Source organism: Scyliorhinus torazame, chromosome 10 (genome assembly GCF_047496885.1).
Source record: "Scyliorhinus torazame isolate Kashiwa2021f chromosome 10, sScyTor2.1, whole genome shotgun sequence".
Classification (NCBI taxonomy): domain Eukaryota; kingdom Metazoa; phylum Chordata; class Chondrichthyes; order Carcharhiniformes; family Scyliorhinidae; genus Scyliorhinus; species Scyliorhinus torazame.
In genome coordinates, this window is record NC_092716.1 from 13,238,438 (window position 1) to 13,259,103 (window position 20,666).

General features: G+C 46.9%; 1 protein-coding gene across 3 annotated transcripts in view; it reads left to right on the forward strand.

Moving 5' to 3' along the window:
- Positions 1-20,666, forward strand: part of cdh8 (cadherin 8) — a 271,443-nt gene that overhangs the window by 224,899 nt on the left and 25,878 nt on the right. For all 3 annotated transcript variants that reach the window (XM_072517821.1, XM_072517822.1, XM_072517823.1), the window contains exons 9-10: positions 6,958-7,079; positions 8,950-9,067. In XM_072517821.1, the coding sequence (XP_072373922.1) occupies positions 6,958-7,079; positions 8,950-9,067 (240 nt within the window). The remainder of the gene's footprint in view (positions 1-6,957; positions 7,080-8,949; positions 9,068-20,666) is intronic.

Here is a 20,666-nt window from a genome sequence, read left to right on the forward strand (position 1 = left end):
ATTCCTACTCTGACTAGCTCGTGGCACTGGTAGCAATCCTGAGATTACTACCTTTGAGGTCCTACTTTTTAGTTTAACTCCTAACTCCCTGAATTCAGCTTGTAGGACCTCGTCCCGTTTTTTACCTATATCGTTGGTGCCTATGTGCACCACGACAGCTGGCTGTTCACCCTCTCCCCCCCAGAATGTCCTGCAGCCGCTCCGAGACATCCTTGACCCTTGCACCAGGGAGGCAACATACCATCCTGGAATCTCAACTGCGTCCGCAGAACCGCCTGTTTATTCCCCTTACGATTGAGTCCCCTATCACTATAGCCCTGCCATTCTTCTTCCTGCCCAGCTGCGCAGCAGAGCCAGCCATGGTGCCATGAACCTGGCTGCTGCTGCCTTCCCCTGGTGAGCCATCTCCCTCAACAGTATCCAAAGCGGTATATCTGTATTGTAGGGAGATGACCGCAGGGGACACCTGCACTGCCTTCCTACTCGTGCTCTGTCTTTTGGTCACCCATTTTCTATCTCCCTCAGTATCTTTCACCTGCGGTGTGACCAACTCGCTAAACGTGCTATCCACGACGTCCTCAGCATCACGGATGCTCCAAAGTGAATCCATCCACAGCTCCAGAGCCGTCAAGCGGTCCAACAGGAGCTGCAACTGGACACACTTCTTGCACGTGAAGGAGCCAGGGACAGTGGACGTGTCCTTGAGCTCCCACATCGCACACGAGGAGCATGACACGGGTCTGAGATCTCCTGCCATGTCTTAAACCTTCAACAACTACAATTTCCAAAAAGAATAATAAACAACGAAGAAAATGTAAATAAATATACCAATAAAAAGAAAAGAAACAAGAAAAACCACTTACCAGTCACTTACCAAGGATAAAAAGCACTTCCTGCCCACCCAGCTTCGAATTCTCACCTAGATTCAAATTCCCAAACTCACTCTTAGCTGTGTCTTCTCTGGCTCACTGGGAGAACTCACCTGGAGTGAGTTACAAGTTGCTCTTTTTAAATTGGCCTGAGTTGACTCCCCTCCCCATCTGCTTTTAGATCAAGGTAGATTTAAAGTGACTGACACTTCACTGCCAACCAGTTATGGGAGTGGGTGGGGCAGCCCTTGTTAACCTACACTGCACAATTCTAGATTAATTTAAATTAATTTATACTCCTGAAATTTCAAAGGAGCTGCCTTACTGATTTGATTTGATTCAATTCCCACCTAGATTCAAATTCCCAAACTCACTCTTTGCTGTCTCACTCTGTATCCGTTGTAAAAACGTTGTATTTAACTTTTATCTTACCGAAAGATACATTGTCTAATCTGGTTAAATTAACTCTTGTCCTCTTGATCCATTCAGTAGCAGGTCACCTTTGGTCCAGTTAGAGTATTCTTGCCTCAGGATTCGGAAGGTTCATGGTTCAAATCCCCTGCAGTGATAGATCTGGCAGGCAGAGACTGAAGGTCTACCTGTGATCTCTGGTTGGCATCCAGCATGATGCTCCTGCCCAATGGTGACCTCTCCCTTCATGGTTTGTGCTGTGCAACTCAAATAATCTTCCCGCCGTAAACCCCAACTAACTGCAATGAAGGTGCACTTGGAAGGATCATTCACACTTATCACATTGTTAATGAGTCCTTCCACCACTTCACACTGTTCTCAAGTGAAAGAGTTTGAAGATGTGAAAATGCAACCTGCCCACTGTCCATCAATCCCCATGTGCAACACTAAGGGAGGTTGACCATCAGATAATTAATGCATTCACGTCATGAACATTTTGGATATGAGTCCTTTCTCTTCCTGAAACAGTGACAGCTCTCTCCCAACATATTCCCTCTGCTTCCAAACCTTGCAATTTCAGCCTGCTCCCTCCATCTCTGCGGGTTCAGTTGCAGACAATCAATTTGGACAATCATTCCCCCATTCTCAATTCTCTGAGCTTAGCCCTTGTAGCTCAGGGGTTTGGCACTACATTGGTAAAGGGACAGGACAGGATACTCAGAGGCCAGAAATCAAGGGAAAGGGGAGCCTACAAAAGCGGCTTGAGACCTTCAGCTGCACATTTTTTTTTGAAAAGTGAAATTGGAAATATGAAATTTGTATCTGTAAAAGTTATTGGATTGTTACAGAACAAAGTACAAAGAACAGTACAGCACAGAAACAGGCCCTTCGGCCCTCCAAGCCTGTGCCGATCACATGTAAACAAACTTCCCCGCACATCTCCTCTGAACCTACCCCCCCTCACCTTGAACTTGTGCCCCCTTGAAATTGTCCTTTCCGCCCTGGGAAAAAGCCTCCTACTGTTCACCCTATCTTTACCCCTCATAATTTTATAAGGTCTATCAGGTCGCCCCTCAGCCACCAACTCTCTAGGGAGAACAATCCCAGTTTATTCCATCTCTCCTCATAGCTCAAACCCTCTATACCAGGCAACATCCTGGTCAACCTTTTCTGTACTCTCTCCAAGCCTCCATGTCCTTCTGGTAGTGTGGTGACCAGAATTGGATACAGTATTCCAAATGCGGCCAAACCAACGTTCTATATAACTGTGACATAATTTGCAAGCTTTTATACTCGATAGCCCATCCGGTGAAGGCAAGCATGCCATATGCTTTCTTTACCACCATTTCCACCTGTGCTGTCACTTTTAAGGATCTGTGGACCTGCACGCCCAGATCTCGCTGTGTGTCTATGCTCCTGATGGTTCTGCCATTTATTTTATAGCTCCCACCTGAATTGGATCTACCAAAATGCATCTCCTTGCATTTGTCCGGGTTAAATTCCTTCTGCCATTTCTCTGCCCAATTTTGCAGCCAATCCATATCCTGCTGTATTCTCTGACAATCTTCGAACACTATCTGCAACTCCTGCAATCTTAGTGTCATCCGCAAGCTTGCTAATCAGACCAGCTACATTTTCTTCCAAGTTGTTTATATATATTACAAACAGCAGAGGTCCCAGTACTGATCCCTGTGGAACACCACTAGTTACAGACCTCCATTCGGAAAAACGCCCTTCCACTGCTACCCTCTGTCTTCTATGGTCAAGCCATAGAAGATCCATCCAGCTATCTCATCCCTGACCCCATGTGATCTAATCTTTTGTAGCCTGCCATGAGGGATTTTGTCAAATGCGTTACAAAGTTTATGTAGACAACATCCACAGCCCTTCCCTCGACAATCATTTTTGCACCTCTACAAAAAACTCAATTAAATTAGTGAGACATGACCTCCCGTGTCACAAATAAGACCATTCACTTTCACTTTTGTGCATAGCTCTTATCTCTGAGGATCTTTTCCACTAGCAAAATTGGACGGAGAAATGGCAGATGGAATTTAACCCGGACAAATGTGAGGTGACGCATTTCGCTATCACTGACGTCAAGCACACTGGCCTATAATTAACTGGGTTATCCTTTCCACCCTTCTTAAATAACGGTACAACATTGGCTGTCCTCCAATCCTCTGGGATCTCACCTGTGGCCAACGAGGAAACAAAGATTTCCGTTTTGGAAACCTATTGTGGTGTTCTTTGTGTTCCTTATTTCAGGATGGTTGGTGCCGTGCTCACAAAGACCACAGAATAGCTTTTAACTTCAACAAAGCTATGATTTTATTTACACTACTAAACTGGGATTAGTCCTTAAGAATACACAACTGATCAATAACATCCAACTCCAATCTCACTACTGGTATAAACTATAATCTAACCTTACTCACACTATCTGCTCTTATGACCTTCACTAGCTATCTCCTGCATACACACCTCACCTAAGCTCTAGCATCACTGCCTTATATAGTTGTATCTGCAGCTCCCTCTCGTGGCTAATTTTGACACTACATTAACCCTTGCACTGCTGATAGTTATGATAATACCACACCTATCTGATTCACTAATGTCCCTTAAGGAAGGAAATCTTCTGTCCTTACCTGGTCTGACCTAAGGTGACTGGCAAAAGAAGAAACAGCGGCACGAGGGGGGCGGGGGAAACATTATGCAGTGCATGGTTAGGATCTGGAGAGCTGTGGTGGAGGAAGATTCAATCGTGGCTTTCAAAAAGAGAGTTACTAATTATCTGAAGAAAAGAAAAAGTTCAGGGTTGCCAGGAAAAGACACTTATGAATCATAGAATTCACAGTGCAGAAGGAAGCCATTCGGCCCATCAAGTCTGCATCGGCTCTTGGAAAGAGCACCCGACCCAAGGTCAACACCTCCACCCTATCCCCATAACAGTAACCCCACCCAACACTAAGGGCAATTTTGGACACTAAGGGGCAATTTATCATGGCCAATCCACCTAACCTGCGTATCTTTGGACTGTGGGAGGAAACCGGAGCACCCGGAGGAAACCCACGCACACACGGGGAGGATGTGCAGACTCCGCACAGACAGTGACCCAAGCTGGAATTGAACCTGGGTCCCTGGAGCTGTGAAGCAATTGTGCTATCCACAATTGGGTGGGACTTGATTAATAAGGGGATCAGGGGTTATGGGGAGAAGGCAGGAGAATGGGGATGAGAAAAATATCAGCCATGATTGAATGGGGGAGCAGACTCGATGGGCCAAGTGGCCGAATTCTGCTCCTATGTCTTGTGGTCTTATGGACTGGGTGAGTTGTAGAGATCTGGCTTGGACCCGGTGAGCTGAATGTCATCCATTTGTGCTGGAACCAGTTTGCGATTCAATATGTGGTCCTTGTCCCACACCAGTGTGGTTGACGTTTAACTGCCCTCTAAAGTGGCTTGGCAAGCCAGCAGTCGTATCAAACCGCTACCAATAACTGCGTGGTCCAAAATAAATTGGACCGAACATTGCCAGCGCTTCACACTCCCTGCAGATTATTTGTTTTTTTAAATTTGGTGTGACCTCATTTCCCATCTACAAGTTTTCTATCAACTTCTTCACTATTGCTCATTATTTATTACACATTCACTCTCGGGATGTGGTGAGGTTGGCATTTATTGCCACCGCCAGCTGCTCTAGAAAGGCGGTCGAGCACTTTCTGCTCAAACTGAAGCAATCCCATTGGACTGTCCACACATTGGACTTTCCGACTGGATACTGGTCAGCAATGAAAATCCAGGGTAATTATCAAATCCTTGGCATAGGACAAGTGGCAAGTGCCTAGCGGAGACCAAACCGAGCTTTGCTTGACTCAGTGCAACAAATCATGCTCACGACTTAAGCATTCAAACGAGCTAGAAATAATTCATTTTCTTCAACCTGCTTAAATGAACAATTAGAAGCTATCTCAAATGAATGTTTACATTTCAGATTGAAATGTAATGTGTGCCAGTTCATTACATCAATTTCTCTCAATGCCTTCTCCCCCGGACTAAACGTAGCTATTATTTGCTGTTCGATGTGTTCAATATTGATTTTAACACATCCTATATTTATGAAGCAACAGTGTTGTATTTTAATGAGTTGGGCAAAATATTGTGAAGGAAAATTTCATTTGGGAGAGAGAAAAAATCCCTTGTACAAAACCTGCTGGCAGAAACTTGGTTTGATCTCACTGGAACGACGGAGGTTGAGGGGCGACCTGATAGAAGTCTACCAGATTATGAGGGGCATGGACAGAGTGGGTAGTCGGTAGCTTTTTCCCAAAGTGGAAGAGTCAATTACTAGGGAGCATAGGTTTAAGGTGTGAGAGGCAAGGTTTAAAGGAGAGGTAGAAGGCAAGTCTTTTTTACAGAGAGGGTGGTGGGAGCCTGGAACTCGCTGCCGGAGGAGGTGGTGGAAACAGATACGACAGTGACATTTAAGGAGCGTCTTGACAAATACATGAATAGAATGGGAATAGAGGGATATGGTCCCCGGAAGGATCGGGTGTTTGAGTTCAGACAGGCAGCATGGTCAGTGCAGGCTTGGAGGGCCAAAGGGCCTGTTCCTGTGCTGTAATTTGCTTTGTTCTTTGTTCTTAACATTTTGTTATATTCGGCCAGTGTTTTTCTTTGAATGGAGTATGCGAATGTCGTATATTTGCCTTGAGGACAATACATTGTAGATTGATCAGAATGATACCAGAGAATAAAGGGTCATACTTGGTTTGCATTCCTTTGCATTTAGAAAGTATGAGGGGTAATCTCATTGAACTGTTTGAACTGATTCGGTGATCACTGAGTTTCTGCGCTCCAGTGACCCTCACCTGCTCCATATCCCATTGATACATTTGCCCAAAGCGTGTTGTTGAATGAAATGAATGAAAATCGCTTATTGTCACGAGTAGGCTTCAATGAAGTTACTGTCCTAGTCGCCACATTCCGGCGCCTGTTCGGGGAGGCTGGTTAATCTCAGTCTCAAAAGTTTCAATTCTCCCAATATTCCCTCACCCTAATAGGGGGAGAGAGTTCCAGATTAGGAGAAGATATAGCTGGAATATTTACTCTGGTAGCAAAATCTAGGGGCGGCATAGTAGCACAGTGGTTAGCACTGTGGCTTCACAGCTCCAGGGCCCCAGGTTCGATTCCCGGCTTCGGTCACTGGCTGTGCCGAGTCTGCACATTTTCCCCGTGTCTGTGTGGGTTTCCTCCAGGTGTTCCGGTTTCCTCCCACAGTCCAAAGATGTGTAGGTTAGGTGGATGGGCCATGATCAATTTCCCTGGGTGTCCAAAAAGTTTAGGTGGGGTTGCTGGGTTACGGGGATAGGGTGGAGGTGTGGGCTTAAGTAGGGTGCTCATTCCAAGGGCCAGTGCAGACTCAATGGGCTGAATGGCCTCCTTCTACACTGTAAATTCTATGATTCTTTGTTTATTTAATTCTATGAATCCATATCGTGGGGACACAACCTGCAAATTAGATCTGGACCATTCAGGAGCGAAATTAGGAGGGAGTGTTTCACCCAGGGCACAGTGGAAATCTGAAACTTCCTTCCCAAAAGGCTCTAGCCACAAGTTGTTGACGTTGTTCTTTCGAAGTGCTCACACACAGTACCTTATTTTCTTTCCGCCTACAGGGAATCATAGCCAAGTGTCCCGCGTGCTTGTGGCTGTTAAGGTGCTTGATGTTAATGACAATGCTCCAGAACTTGCCTCACAGCCTGAGGCCTACCTGTGTGAAAATGGAAAATCTGGACAGGTGGGTATATCAATGCAGACGTTTAACAGATTAGACACTCATGACCGGACCCCAAGGCAATCATTCTTAGAGGACAACCGATGGGAGCGATTTTAACCTTGCCCATTAGTCAGGACATTGATGGGATCGGGTGCAAACCTCGTTTTCCAACCCCAACCATTCACACCATAAGGGGAATGATGTTGGGGGAGGCATAAAACTCCTGCCCATTCAATCCAGTGGTTTTCCCACTCAGTTGTTAGGTTAGAATTACCACTGCGGTGTCGGCCATTGGCTACATTAGTTGATGCCATCGCTGTTACTTGTAAACACTACTGGTTTAGTGCCTTTCACCACATCATATGTTGTACTGAGCAGTAAGGCTTAGGTTTGCTCTGATTGGGCGCTTGGGGGAGGGAACCAGCCATATCCGCTGTTTGCTCATTATCCATGGCATGTGGAGTGGTTTATGTTTCCTCCCTCAGGGATCAAACAACCCAATCAGTACAGATATTGAGTGTTGAACACTCAATGCAAAGGTTGTGCTGAGGGAGTACTGCACTGCCACAGCTGCTAGCTTTCAGGTGAGATATTAAACCAAAGTCCCGGCGGCCATCTTAGGTAGAAGCAAAAAGTCCAATTTGATTTGAAGGACTGGGGAGTTCTGCCCAGGGCCTTTGTCAATATTTATCACTCAACTAAAACATTGAGGAAAAAAAAAAGAATCCAGTCATTCACTGAGAGTGGGAGCTTGCTGTGTGTAAATTGGCTGTTCCGTTTCTTCACCCTAGAACAGTGCAAATACTTTAAAATCCAGTCACCTAGTTTTTAACTTTTACCATTAATGAAACAATTCCAACTGGCACCTCCTGTGGAAGGAAGGTGTGTTGTAACATTCCTCAGATCCCCAAAAGACAGCAGCCAATAAAACTCAAGCTCACCTGCACCAGCGTGTCTGCCACACAGTCGGAAAAGTGGCAAAGTTGGTATGGGAAGGAGGTCACATATCGGTTGGGATTTTACTAGCTGGAGTAAGTGCGGATGTTGGGGCCAAATGCAGATCCTGAGGCAATGCCTGGGGGCATCGTGATTGCCAGAACCTCTGCAGCCTGGGCAGCACCATCACAAATGGCCACCACTGAGGTGCAGGGATGCACGAGAGGGCACCTCCATTTTGAGGCACCCCCACATGGGAGGAAGACAATTAATTTTTTTTTTGCTGGGGCCAGGTAGGGTAGCTCCAGAACTCGGAGGTGGTAACCCGTCCAGTAATGGCAACAGTGACATGCGGGCGAATGTCATGTAGACCGGAAGCCTTTAGCCGTTCCCACCAGTGGGATCGTCCAGTCCCACCGACGGCGACCCCAACGCACGAGGGAGGGTGGCGAACAATGCGTTGACAGCAGTGGGACCAGAAGGTCTCGCCGCTGCCAAGACGGGTTGCCTCCGCCACTGCAAAAAGCATGCTGCGAGGGTTCAGAAAATTCCACTCTTGTGGGCTCGACTGTGACTATCACAGCATTGGAGTGACTTACTGACACTCCCTGTCAAGCCAGGCATGCGATCGGTGGACACATAGCCAGTACTCAAGGCCTATTCATCCCTGTGAAGCGATAACCGAGCATTAATCAGCGACCTCAGGAGAGGATAATTGGGTGGTGAGGTCAAAACACTTGAGTATAAAGATTGCGTTGGTTGCTGCATATAAGCAACATGAAAAAGGCTTTCTTGGCGGAAGTTTCCTCTGTCCGGGAGTTCTTTTCAATTTACCTATGCGTGGAAAAACTATGTTCAAAAACCACGAGCAGTTGAACGTTACAGAGCGCTGCGTCATACCTGGTGTGTTTAGATTTCACGGTCAATGCTTCACTGCTCATTTAATCATTAACAGGTCATTCAAACGGTCAGTGCCATAGACAAAGATGACCCAAAGGCTGGACAATACTTCTTCTATAGCCTGGCACCAGAGATTTCCAGAAACCCTAACTTTACAATCAAGAACAATGCAGGTAAACATGTTTGACAGTGAAGCGCTGAGCGCAAAGTCTCCATGTCAGATCATCCTGCCAAACAGTGGCGACACAGCCAGCAAGCCAGTAAGCAATCAGGGCTGTACAGGTTGTGCTGCAGTGCCTTTCGATCTTAATTACGGCTTACAGTAATTAGCTGAAGGATTATCCATTCTGAGGGTAATTGTCACCCTGGCTCCACTTTAAGAGATAAACTAAGCAAGCATGGCTGAGCAGCATTCTTTTGATCTTATTCTCCCTTCTTTACGTAAATGCGCTGCTCCTTGAAATTGTCTGCATATGGGAGCATGGATCTCAGCAAGGACAATGTGCTCTGCTAGCCCAAATGCAACAACTTACATTTTTATAGTGCATGATAGCGAGGCAAAACATCCCAAGGTGCCTCACAGGAGTGACAATCGAACAAAATTCCACACCGAGCTACATAAGAAGATATTTATGTTGGTGACCAAAAGCTTGATCGCAGATGTAAATTTTCAGGAGCTTTTGAAAGACAGCAAGAGAGGTAGAGAGGCAGAAAGGTTCCGGGAGGCAACCCCAGAGCTTTGTGCCCAGGCAGTGAAAGGCACGGCCCCCCAATTGTGGAGAGAATAAAATTGAGAAAACTCGACAGGTCAGAATTGGAGGGGTGCAGCAATCTTGGAGGATTCACATTATTGCATAAATTGGTTGAATTTTAACACGCATTTAATAAATTCCTGTTGCGCAGCTTCAGCGCCATCTCAAAGGTCAATGTGCTTCTGCTCAACAGGGCACACAAGGAAAGGTCAATTTTTGAACTGCAGTTTCTGCTGATTCAGATGATCTCGAAGAGAGAATGAGTCAGGGCCCTCAGTTACCAGTACCGAGAGGAGTGTTGCTTTGTCAGGGGTGCCATCTTTCGGAGGAGGCATGAAAGATCCCCAGGCAATTGCAGTGCTGGTATAGTACCATTGTAGGAATTGTACAAAGACAACCCAAGGTTATTCTACTTGGGGAATTTAGAGTCACCACAGGGAAGTCTACTCCTTGTCGAATATTCGATCAGGGGTCAGGAGCCTGAAACCTGGGCTAGTTCCAGAACACAGTCCCAAAGCTTTAGGCACGGCTACCACAATTTTTAATGCTCCAGCCTGTAAGTTCAATTACTCTGTTATTGATTATGTGCGTCTCGTGACTGATCTAGGCTTGATTGGTTAGGCCTGGGTGTGGACTCAGGGCAAGGTAAACAGACACCACAGAAGCTATGAGAAGCTGAGTTGTGAGCATGAGGGCAGACATTTTGTGAATGCAGAGATGTTTCAAAATTCATATGAATGTTGCACACCTGGAAACTAGCATCATCTCTTCATTGCTGAGATATATAAAATATACAACACCACCAAATAAAGAGAGTGGACTCACTGTCCGATCAGAAAAACAGATTGCTGGGCTCTCAAAACTCAAAGATGAGTGAACATCCCTCCAACACTCAGCGATCGGCAGTCCTACTTGTCAAGGTGGGAGATGCCAATCTGAGCCTGAAAATGGTGACGGTGAAGGTTCGATAAATGTTTTTTTCTGTTCAAATTGCCACACTTGCCTGCCGATGCCCCTGGAGAGGAACCCCCCCACCCCAGAGGATGGTCTTCAGATGACAGCTATTGCCCAGTTGCTGTTATGGATGCAAGGGGCCATGGTCTTGTAGTAACCTGACTCCACCGGTTGGGTGCAAAGAACAAACGTTAATTTGCACAACATGCTGTGTACAGAGTAGTGCTGCCACGATGCTGCAATCTGCCTCCTGGATCGAACTGAGCAAAAGCCCCCACTCCGCCCGGCGATTCTCATGCGCTAACTACCAACTGGGCAAGTGGGTCACATGACCCTTCAGAAGATCGTGCCTTAAAGGGGTCAACCACTTCATCTCTCCCGCTCTAAGTTCTTTAATGCACAGAATGACAGTTAACTTATTCAGTTCCCCACAATGTACAACAATTAATATTTTTAATCAGTCCATCAGAAACTCAGTCTCCCTGGTGACTTACACTTCCTCGTGGAGCAGCCCTGTCCCCCGGCTGGGGTGCTGCTGTTGGGGTCCTTGCTGCAGAAACAGTCACCTGGGTCACTCTTCTGGATCTGATGCTGCAACCTCCTCTGTTTGAGTCGGAACCAGACCCTTGCCTGTCACAGGCTGATTAGAAATTTAATTTCCCGGGCAGCAAACAGCACCTCCAGCTGGCAACAACCAATCAGGCTGTAACACTGGCTCCTGGAATGTCCCTTGTCCATGCAGATGGCCCCCATGTTTCCTCAAAATCCTGCCCCATACTTTCACTTCATAAAATAATGGTCCTGTCTTGCCCACAATGTGACGATATGCATAAAGCAACTCTGTACATAATATTACACACGACCTCCGACCACCAGGTGGCAGTGTAAACCCACCACGTAACCCTGTGTCTGGGGAGTTGGGAGCAAGTCTTGTTGGAGGATAGACGTATTTTGCAGTAGCTCTATGATAGTTAGCAGTTTATTATTTTATTTATCCTAGTTATCTTCATCACGCAGTTGTTTCATAATAAATTATTTAAAATAGATGTTCTGTAGTTCATCATTCATATCGGCCAGCCTACAGAACATAACACACACCAATTCCTGGAACTCCGCTTGGGCCGCTCCCAGAATTTCTCACGTAAATTGGGTCATCTATTTTGAAAGATTGTGCATCTTTAATCGAATCATGGTTACACTGCTTTGCCTCTACCATCCCCACTAAATTTGGGATCACTTACAGCCATTTGGGTTGGGCGTCCACCAATAGTATGTTAGACGTTTTAGTTGCTGTGATAAAAGTTCCGTTCCTTTTTCACAAACACCCATATATTTCATTCCAACAGCCTTTGCACAAAACTCTAACCATCCATCACTTGACAGAGGCCACCTGAAGCCCCTTTACATATTAGTGTCAATTAATGGATACTTAACATAAATGAGACAACTAATTGCAATGTCTCTTAACCCATTACTTAACATAGTAGACACATTGTGGCAAAAGATAGTTCTACAGAATCTATGTGGACTCACACCCATGGCTGACCTGACCATTCCCAAGGGTGCAAAGGGGTAGCAGCAGGTAATGCCTGCTGTAACTGGCGCTGATCGCAATGCTTCGCTCCTCTCGCAATATCAGCTTCGATGCCTGGCCACCAAACATAGCTTCGGACAAGCATCTTCATTTTTGACACGTCCGGATGGGCAATATCTAACTCTGCAAGGAACAATTCCCTTCCTGGCACAGGGACGATTCTCTCGCTGCCCCGAGGATGATGCTGTTCTCGCAGCTTACTTACCTTTCCTAAAGTGGCAGGGCTTCAGGCCTTCAGAAATCCTCACACTCTGCCACCCTACTGATATCTTGTGTCTTATTGTTGATAACAGCGGGTCTGGGCCAGTCCACAATTTTATTTGCTGCGCTGGCACTGACAAAGTGTCAAATTCATTACCGTCATGATCTCTTATGGTACTGGGTTGGGGGAGGACGAGGGGAGAACGAGGGGCATGCTATTGGCAGTGGAAGACAGCCAAGGGCATCAGCGTTAGCTATCTGTGTCCCTGGTCGGTGTTCAAATGTATACTGACAAGCTGATAAGATCAATGCCCAGTGCTGAATCCTGGCCAATGTAGTTGGCGGTACAGCTCCTTGAAAGGACCCAACAATGGCTTGTGGTCCATTACAACAGTAAAATGTTTCCGTAAACATAGAATTTACAGTGCAGAAGTACTCCATTCAGCCCATCAAGTCTGCACTGGCCCTTGGAAAGAGCACCCTACTTAAGCCCACACCTCCACCCTATCCCCATAACCCAGTAACCCCACCTACCCTTTTTTTGGACACTAAGGGCAATTTAGCATGGCCACTGCACCTAACCTGCCCGTCTTTGAACTGTGGGAGGAAACCGGAGCACCCGACGGAAACCCACGCAGACACTGGGAGAACGTGCAGACTCCACACAGACTGCGACCCAAGCCGGGAATCAAGCCTGGGACCGTGGAGCTGTGGAGCAACTGTGCTAACCACTGTGCTACCATGCCGCCCACATACTGGTGGAATTTTCTCACTTGGTACACAGCAGATAGTCCCTCTTTTTCGATCTGAGAATAACCTTTCTCAGCTCCTGAAAGGGATCTTGTGGCATTTTCAATAAGCCTCTCAGACCCATGGTGCCCCTGCACTGGGGGCGGGGGCTGCAGGCAGCGGAGTTCCGAAACTCTTCAAGGTGGGGAAAGACCTCCATCTGCTCAAAAGAAAATAAGTAAAAACATTTAAAGACAGCCCCTTGGGCCAGATCTCCAGTGAAACCGACACCTCAAAAAACAGAGGGAAAGTAGTCTCTTCAAATGGCCACAGGAAAAATAAGAAAAAGAAGCTGCAGAGATCAGTAGAAGAGAAATTTAAAAGCTTTTAAGAAAGGGTCAAAAAGGGTCAGCCAGGATTCCCGCCAGAACATCAAAAGCACAGGAAAAGCACAGAGGGAGAACCGGTAACTGCTGACAGTCAAAAGAAAGAAGACAGTCTTAAAACGATAATGCAATTAAAGTTGTAATGCAGAGGGCAATGGACAGGAAAGTTGGAGGAGTCCCCAGATAGAGGTAGACTCTCATAAAGGTCCACAAACAACAAAGACCTCAGAGGAGGAAATGAAGATCTCAGGGAAGAGGCAACTGAAGACCCCAGAGGGAGGGCACTGAGAGACCCCAGGGGGCCAACAAAAGACCCCAAAATGAGGGCAACAATGAAAGGCACAAGTCTAGCCCAGAAAGATTTTGGGATGGCGCCTGCAACTACGTGAATCTTAACCTTTAAACCGTTGATTTTTTTTCTTCCCAGTTCAACTGAAAACACCCTGATACATCCAGATTACTTCATGCAGGCCCCCTTCCCTAATTCTGAATATTTCCAACCGGTTGAGTTTAATTTCTTGGGGCCAGTCATGGCCCATTAGACTTGGCCCTTGGCCAGGCACCATGGTTAATGGTGGTTGGGCGGTTGCTGCCCTTAGCTCACAGGCGTTCCATTTATTTCCATTATCTGAATGGCCTCCCACGTGTAGGTAGCCAATCTGGCTGATTTGTTCCGCAACCTCAGACGTTGACCTCCTTCTCGAAGATATCTGTAGGTCTGCTCCCCTACTATGGTAGCAGCCTTTCCCGTGTCTACTTCTGTTCTTAATGGACTGCCGTTGACCAATAATACCAATGTAACGTGGACCACCTTGCCCGTTTTCCCCTTATTCATCGAAAGAACGTCCCGATCACATGCAGAAAAATCTTCAATACTATGTACAGATGCTGAACTGTTCACTCTATTGTCACTAGGCATACTCTGCTTACTGTCACATCTCTGCCCCAAATGACCCATGCAGTGGCATGTGAAGCATTCCGCTTTCTTGAATCTGCAAATCTCTGGGGAGTGATTTCCCCCACACCTGTAACACCCAGTACCAATCTGAGATTGTTGAATCATTCTCCTGAATCTTCTAACTCTGCTAGCTTCTGTATGCTTCCTGGTTTGAACTGGTCTCTTTGCTTTTGGTGCCGCTGCCCTCTGCAGCTTCCCGCCCTAACTGGTGGACGGCATCATTCTGTGTGTTCTGAGTTCCTTGGTGCCCTTTGCAGCGCTCTCCTTTGCTGACACTATTTTCATCGCTTTTTAAAAATTACTCTCAGTTTCTGCCAGCTACCTCCTCTGTATGGCCTTGTCACTGACTCCACAAACCAATCAATCCTTCAGCGTATCATTTTGTTTGTCCCGAAGTTTTATAAATTTTTATAAATGACCTGGAGGAGGGCGTAGAAGGGTGGGTGAGTAAATTTGCAGATGACACTAAAGTCGGTGGAGTTGTGGACAGTGCGGAAGTTAGAGGGACATAGATAAGCTGCAGCGCTGGGCTGAGAGGTGGCAAATGGAGTTTAATGCAGAAAAGTGTGAGGTGATTCATTTTGGAAGGAATAACAGGAAGACAAAGTACTGGGCTAATGGTAAGATTCTTGGCAATGTGGATGAGCAGAGAGATCTCGGTGTCCATGTACATAGGTCCCTGAAAGTTGCCACCCAGGTTGAGAGGGTTGTTAAGAAGGCGTACGGTGTGTTAGCTTTTATTGGTAGAGGGATTGAGTTTCGGAGCCAGGAGGTCATGTTGCAGCTGTATAAAACTCTGGTGTGGCTGCATTTGGAGTATTGCGTGCAATTCTGGTCGCTGCATTATAGGAAGGATGTGGAAGCATTGGAAAGGGTGCAGAGGAGATTTACCAGAATGTTGCCTGGTCTGGAGGGAAGATCTTATGAGGAAAGGCTGACGGACTTGAGGCTGTTTTCATTAGAGAGAAGAAGGTTAAGAGGTGACTTAATTGAGGCATACAAGATGATCAGAGGATTGGATAGGGTGGAAGAGCCTTTTTCCTCGGATGGTGATGTCTAGCACGAGGGGACATAGCTTTAAATTGAGGGGAGATAGATATAAGACAGATGTCAGAGGTTGGTTCTTTACTCAGAGAGTAGTAAGGGCGTGGAATGCCCTGCCTGCAACAGTAGTGGACTCGCCAACACTAAGGGCATTCAAATGGGCATTGGATAGACATATGGACGATAAGGGAATAGTGTAGATGGGCTTTAGAGTGGTTTCACAGGTCGGCACAACATCGAGGGCCGAAGGGCCTGTACTGCGCTGTAATGTTCTATGAAGTCGCAGTGTTTTGAAATTTTCCTGAGCTTTGTTATGTAAGTCGCAACAGTATCCCCTTGGGCTCCCTCCCCCCATGGAATTCAATTCAAATTGTTGTACAATAATGGGTGGCGATGATCTTTTACTAAATTCACAATCTCTATAAACGAGCTTGCATCGGGCACATTTGGGTCGCAGGGCTATGATCTTAATTATAAGTTTGTGCCCCGCATGCACATAGTAATCCCACCTTCTTCTTCCCCGACTCCTCAACTCCACTTGCTCTGAAGAAAAATTCTGGTCACTCAACAAAACGCAACCAATCTTCAACCGAGACGTTGAAGGGATCCACTCTTCTGAAGACAGGCATGTATGCAGATATCTTCTAGTTCACAAGATTGCCTTCGAGTGGAACAGGTTCTGAGCTGATAATCTTGCAAGCACAGCTGCTGCCTTATTTTACCTCGTCGCAGAATGTAGTAACCTGTTTCCACCAGTTAGATACAAACAGCAAACGTTTACTCACACAACATGCTATGTACAGAGTAGTGCAGCTACGTTGCTGCCAGTCTGCTTCCTGGAACTGAGCAAAAGCCTACGGATCTGATCAGCGATTCCTGCGTGCTTATTACCGATTGGACGAGCAAGTCACATGACTCTTCAGCAGGTCACGCCTTAAAGGGGCCAACTGCTGGAGGTCACTTGAGTGAACATTCATCCCCTGCCCCCCCCTGACCGACACCTCCTCACCACCCCCCTCCCCCCACCCCCTCTCCTACATTCAGCCCTCAACCCAACACAATGGCATGGATATGGTCCAAGCTGGAGCAGGGTTCCTGTATTGCTGACTGAAAACAATTGGTCTGAATTGGCTGGGCAGCCGATCTGACTCCGATCCACCCAAATCGAAAATGGCCGAGGGTTGGCATTGTGGCGGCAAGCCAACATGAAGGTCGGTGGCATGAAATTTGCAGCTGCCCACCTCCGATGCCCTTAACCAAGTGAAAATCTGGCCTGAAGATTGAGTTTAAATGGCTGAGGATTTTGAGTAAAGGAAGACTGACAGAGGTACGAAGGCCATCCCCATGGATCAGTATGACAGCTCTCCATTTTGAGTTGGAATAAGAGTACTAAAGTTTGAGTTGGAGTAGAGAGGTAGTGGGAGGAATTGGCAACAAACTTAGTAAAGTGTGAAGGAAAGTGAGAGCATGTTGGCTGTCTAAAAAAACGTAATCATTTATTTTCCATTCCCCGGCAATAACCTGCGAGGCTTCAATTTACTTTTGAATATACTGGGTTGGATTCTCCAACGGCGGGATCCTCGCTTCGCCGGCAGCGCACTGATGCCCGCGGATTTCCTGACGGCGTGGGGGTGCCCACATTGGATGGCTGCCGGGACAGAGAGCGCAGCTACTGGCCGGGGCGCACCGCACCAGAAAACGAGTGCGCCGGGACCGGGAATCCCGCCCATTGTGTGTGTAAACAAAGCAGGACGTTGGAGCCCCCATCAAACATGACCACCGATTGCCATCTGAGCATGTGTAATGGTCGTGTGCCACCCAGTATGGCGTAGGTAATGGAAATTGGAAATGGAAATCGCTTATTGCCACAAGTAGGCTTCAAATGAAGTTACTGTGACAAGCCCCTAGTCGCCACATTCCGGCGCCTGTTCAGGGAGGCTGGTACGGTAAGAGACGCAGCCTTCAAGAGGATGTCAAACACATGTGTAACTTTAATGGATGCGATTCAGCCACAGCTGGGCGCAACAGTTTATTCCTGCGAGAGCCCCAAATCAGGTTTTGTGCCGGGCACCGGGCCGATCACGAGTCACATGACTCGCACCGACCGGCACGATCTGGATCACTCCGTCACCGGGCGAGATCCAGATAATCATATTTAAATTAGCCTAATGTCCCCACGCGCATTCACCCCGGTGCCCAGGAGCCAACAGCCGTGCCTGCAAGGCTTCAACCGGGAGCCGATTAGCACTGGTTCCACAGGTTTGGACTTAGTGCGATGGCACGTTGCGGGGCCTTGGAGGCTATTAGAGCCCCCCCACCCCTTGGGGGCCAGGCACAGGGCAGAGTAGTACCCTGGCTGTGCCCCCCAGATCCCCTTACACTGTCAACCTGGTACCACCAGGGTGCCGAATTGTCACCGTCAGTATGCCAGGGGCAGTGCCAGGCAGCCTCACCGTCAGTATGCCAGGGGCAGTGCCAGGCAGCCAAGTTGGCACTGCCAAGGGTCGGCGCCTGAGGGGCCATGACAATGAAAGGGCGGCTGAGGGGGGCTGTGAAGGGGCCGAGGAAAGGTTGAGGGGAGGTGAAAAGGGTATTTCTGAAAGTGGGGGGTCCTGAAAAGGGGGGGGGTGTAGCGATCAGGGCAAACTTTCAAAATGGCGCCCCGATCTGTGAGGAGCCAGTCCTGCTGGCGCGTTCAGATCCCCAGTGCTGGAAAAATTTCAAACAGTGGCCACGACCAGGGAGAAACACCCCGAGGTCCAAAGAAACGCATAAGCGCCGTTGAAAAGCGGTCTCATTCTCGGCATTGCAGCCGTCATGAAACACCCGGTCTAATGCGGCCGATACCTGACTTTGTCATTTTTCCGGTGTATCGCGCCCAAGATAATTTCTTTCCAATTGATCTCGATCAAAATCCGTTGCCGGATTTTACTGAAAGAATACCTAGAAGCGCAGGTGACACGCCATCAACCGGTGGTGGCATCTTCCAGATTCGCTGCTGTCGATGTGTTTCCTGTTGTTTGTTCATTCCGCCGCCACTCCAGATTTTATTTCTGAGTTTAGTTCCTGGCTACCAAGCAGGGCACAATTTCAAACTAAACTGCACTGTGGAAAACCCATGTCACCCGTTGCAAGAATTCATTAAAGTTAACGCGCTTTAAAGCTACACTCTATTCAAATATGTTTCGGAGAAAAAGAGAAGCACAATTAAACTGTAAATACTGTGGCAAGGTTCTTCTGCAGAATTTTACAATGGTCCCAACAGACTAGTTCTTACCAATTCCTATAAATAGGACATGTGAAGATGACTAATTATTAAACAAGTCAACCCAAAAATTATGTATTCAGTGAGTTCCTTCCACGCTGAAAGTCAAAGAATAAATTAAAGAGGATGGAAAGAGACTTAGAATTGAAAGAGAAAGTGGATGAGCAGAGATAGAAAGTGCACAAAAGGGCAAATGAGTGATCCAGGAGGATGGGTACAGCTGCAAAGTCAGCAGCACTAATAATAAGGAAGTTAAAGGAAGACAGGGATTAAAGAGCCAGAAAATCAGAACTAACGTGGAAATGAAGGGAGGAATCTGGTGAAATGGAGCAGAAATTTCAATCGAGCAGGCGAACATCTAGACATAGGACGGATAATTTCGCAAGGCTGCACTCCCAATGAGGATCCATGCGCATGTCACACACACAGGAATGTTTCAGTTGCACTAAAGGGATATGACGAAGAAAATCGCAGGGACGTGTTCAATTAAAACAGACGAGTGACCTGCTGGTTTATTAACTCTGGATTCTGAATGCAAATACAGCTCAGACTGTTGGAATGGAATAAGGCTGAAAGAGTGAGCAAGGGTGTACAGGATCTGACATGTATTACAGCATATACCAGACAAAAGAGGGCGGCACAGTAGCACAATGGTTAGCAGCACAGTGGTTAGCACTGTGGCTTCACAGCGCCAGGGTCCCAGGTTCGATTCCCGGCTTAGGTCACTGTCTGTGCGGAGTCTGCATGTTCGCCCCATGTCTGCGTGGGTTTCCTCCGGATGCTCCGGTTTCATCCCACCAGTTCCGAAAGACGTACCTGTTAGGTGAATTGGACATTCTGAATTCTCCCTTTGTGTACCCGAACAGGCGCCGGAGTGTGGCGAATAGGGAATTCTCACAGTAACTTCATTGCAGTGTTACTGTAAATCTACTTGTGACAATAATAAAGATTATAATCTAATCACGTTCATGACAGTATAAGGAGTCTAAAGTGACCACATTACATGGCAACGCATGCTGGAGGACTTGCGTAGTCATCTTTCAGCTACTCTCCGAGTTGAACTCCTCGTTGTGGGGTCGGAATTCTGCTGAGACCCCACCTAAAGATCTTAGGCTCCAGAAAATTAGCCAGTGGTCAAGGATGGAAAAAATTATCTTTTTTTTTCCCAAAGAGGACAAGCTTCATTTCTCTAACCTATCACGATTTTCTTGGTCACTGGTTGGTTTCACTGGGTGAATACTTGCATTCCAGTTTCAGGTTAGCTCAGCTCACAGCTTTGTAACCTCTGAGTCCGCGATTGTGAGTTTATGCCCTCCTGTCGGACCCAAGTATTAGTTTATAGCAGCACTGAAAAAATTCAACCAACATTCCATTTGTTTGCCATTCATTTGCAAGAACAGGCAGACCCCATGACAATTCAGCTGAAATTAACCCAAACCACAAAACGTATATAGCCTGCTAAGGCGTTGCGTTTGCTATCTATTGCATTTTGCTTTGCACAAATTGGTTTTCATGTTTCCCTACATAGCAGCAGTTAATGCACTTCAACAGTAATTCATTGGATATTAAGGTCTTTGGAGATTCCAAGAGTCATTTTGCAGCTTTATAGAACCTTAGGTAGGCCACACTTGGAATATAGCGTTCAATTCTGGTCGCCACACTACCAAAAGGATGTGGAGGCTTTGGAGAGGTTACAGAAAAGATTTACCAGGATGTTGCCTTATATGGAGGGCATTAGCTACAAGGAGAGGTTGGAGAAACTCGGTTTGTTCTCACTGAAACGCCGGAGGTTGAGGGGCGACCTGCTAGAAGTCTGTCAGATTATATGGGGCATGGACAGAGTGGATAATCCGAAGCTTTTTCCCAGGGTGGAAGAGTCAATTACTAGG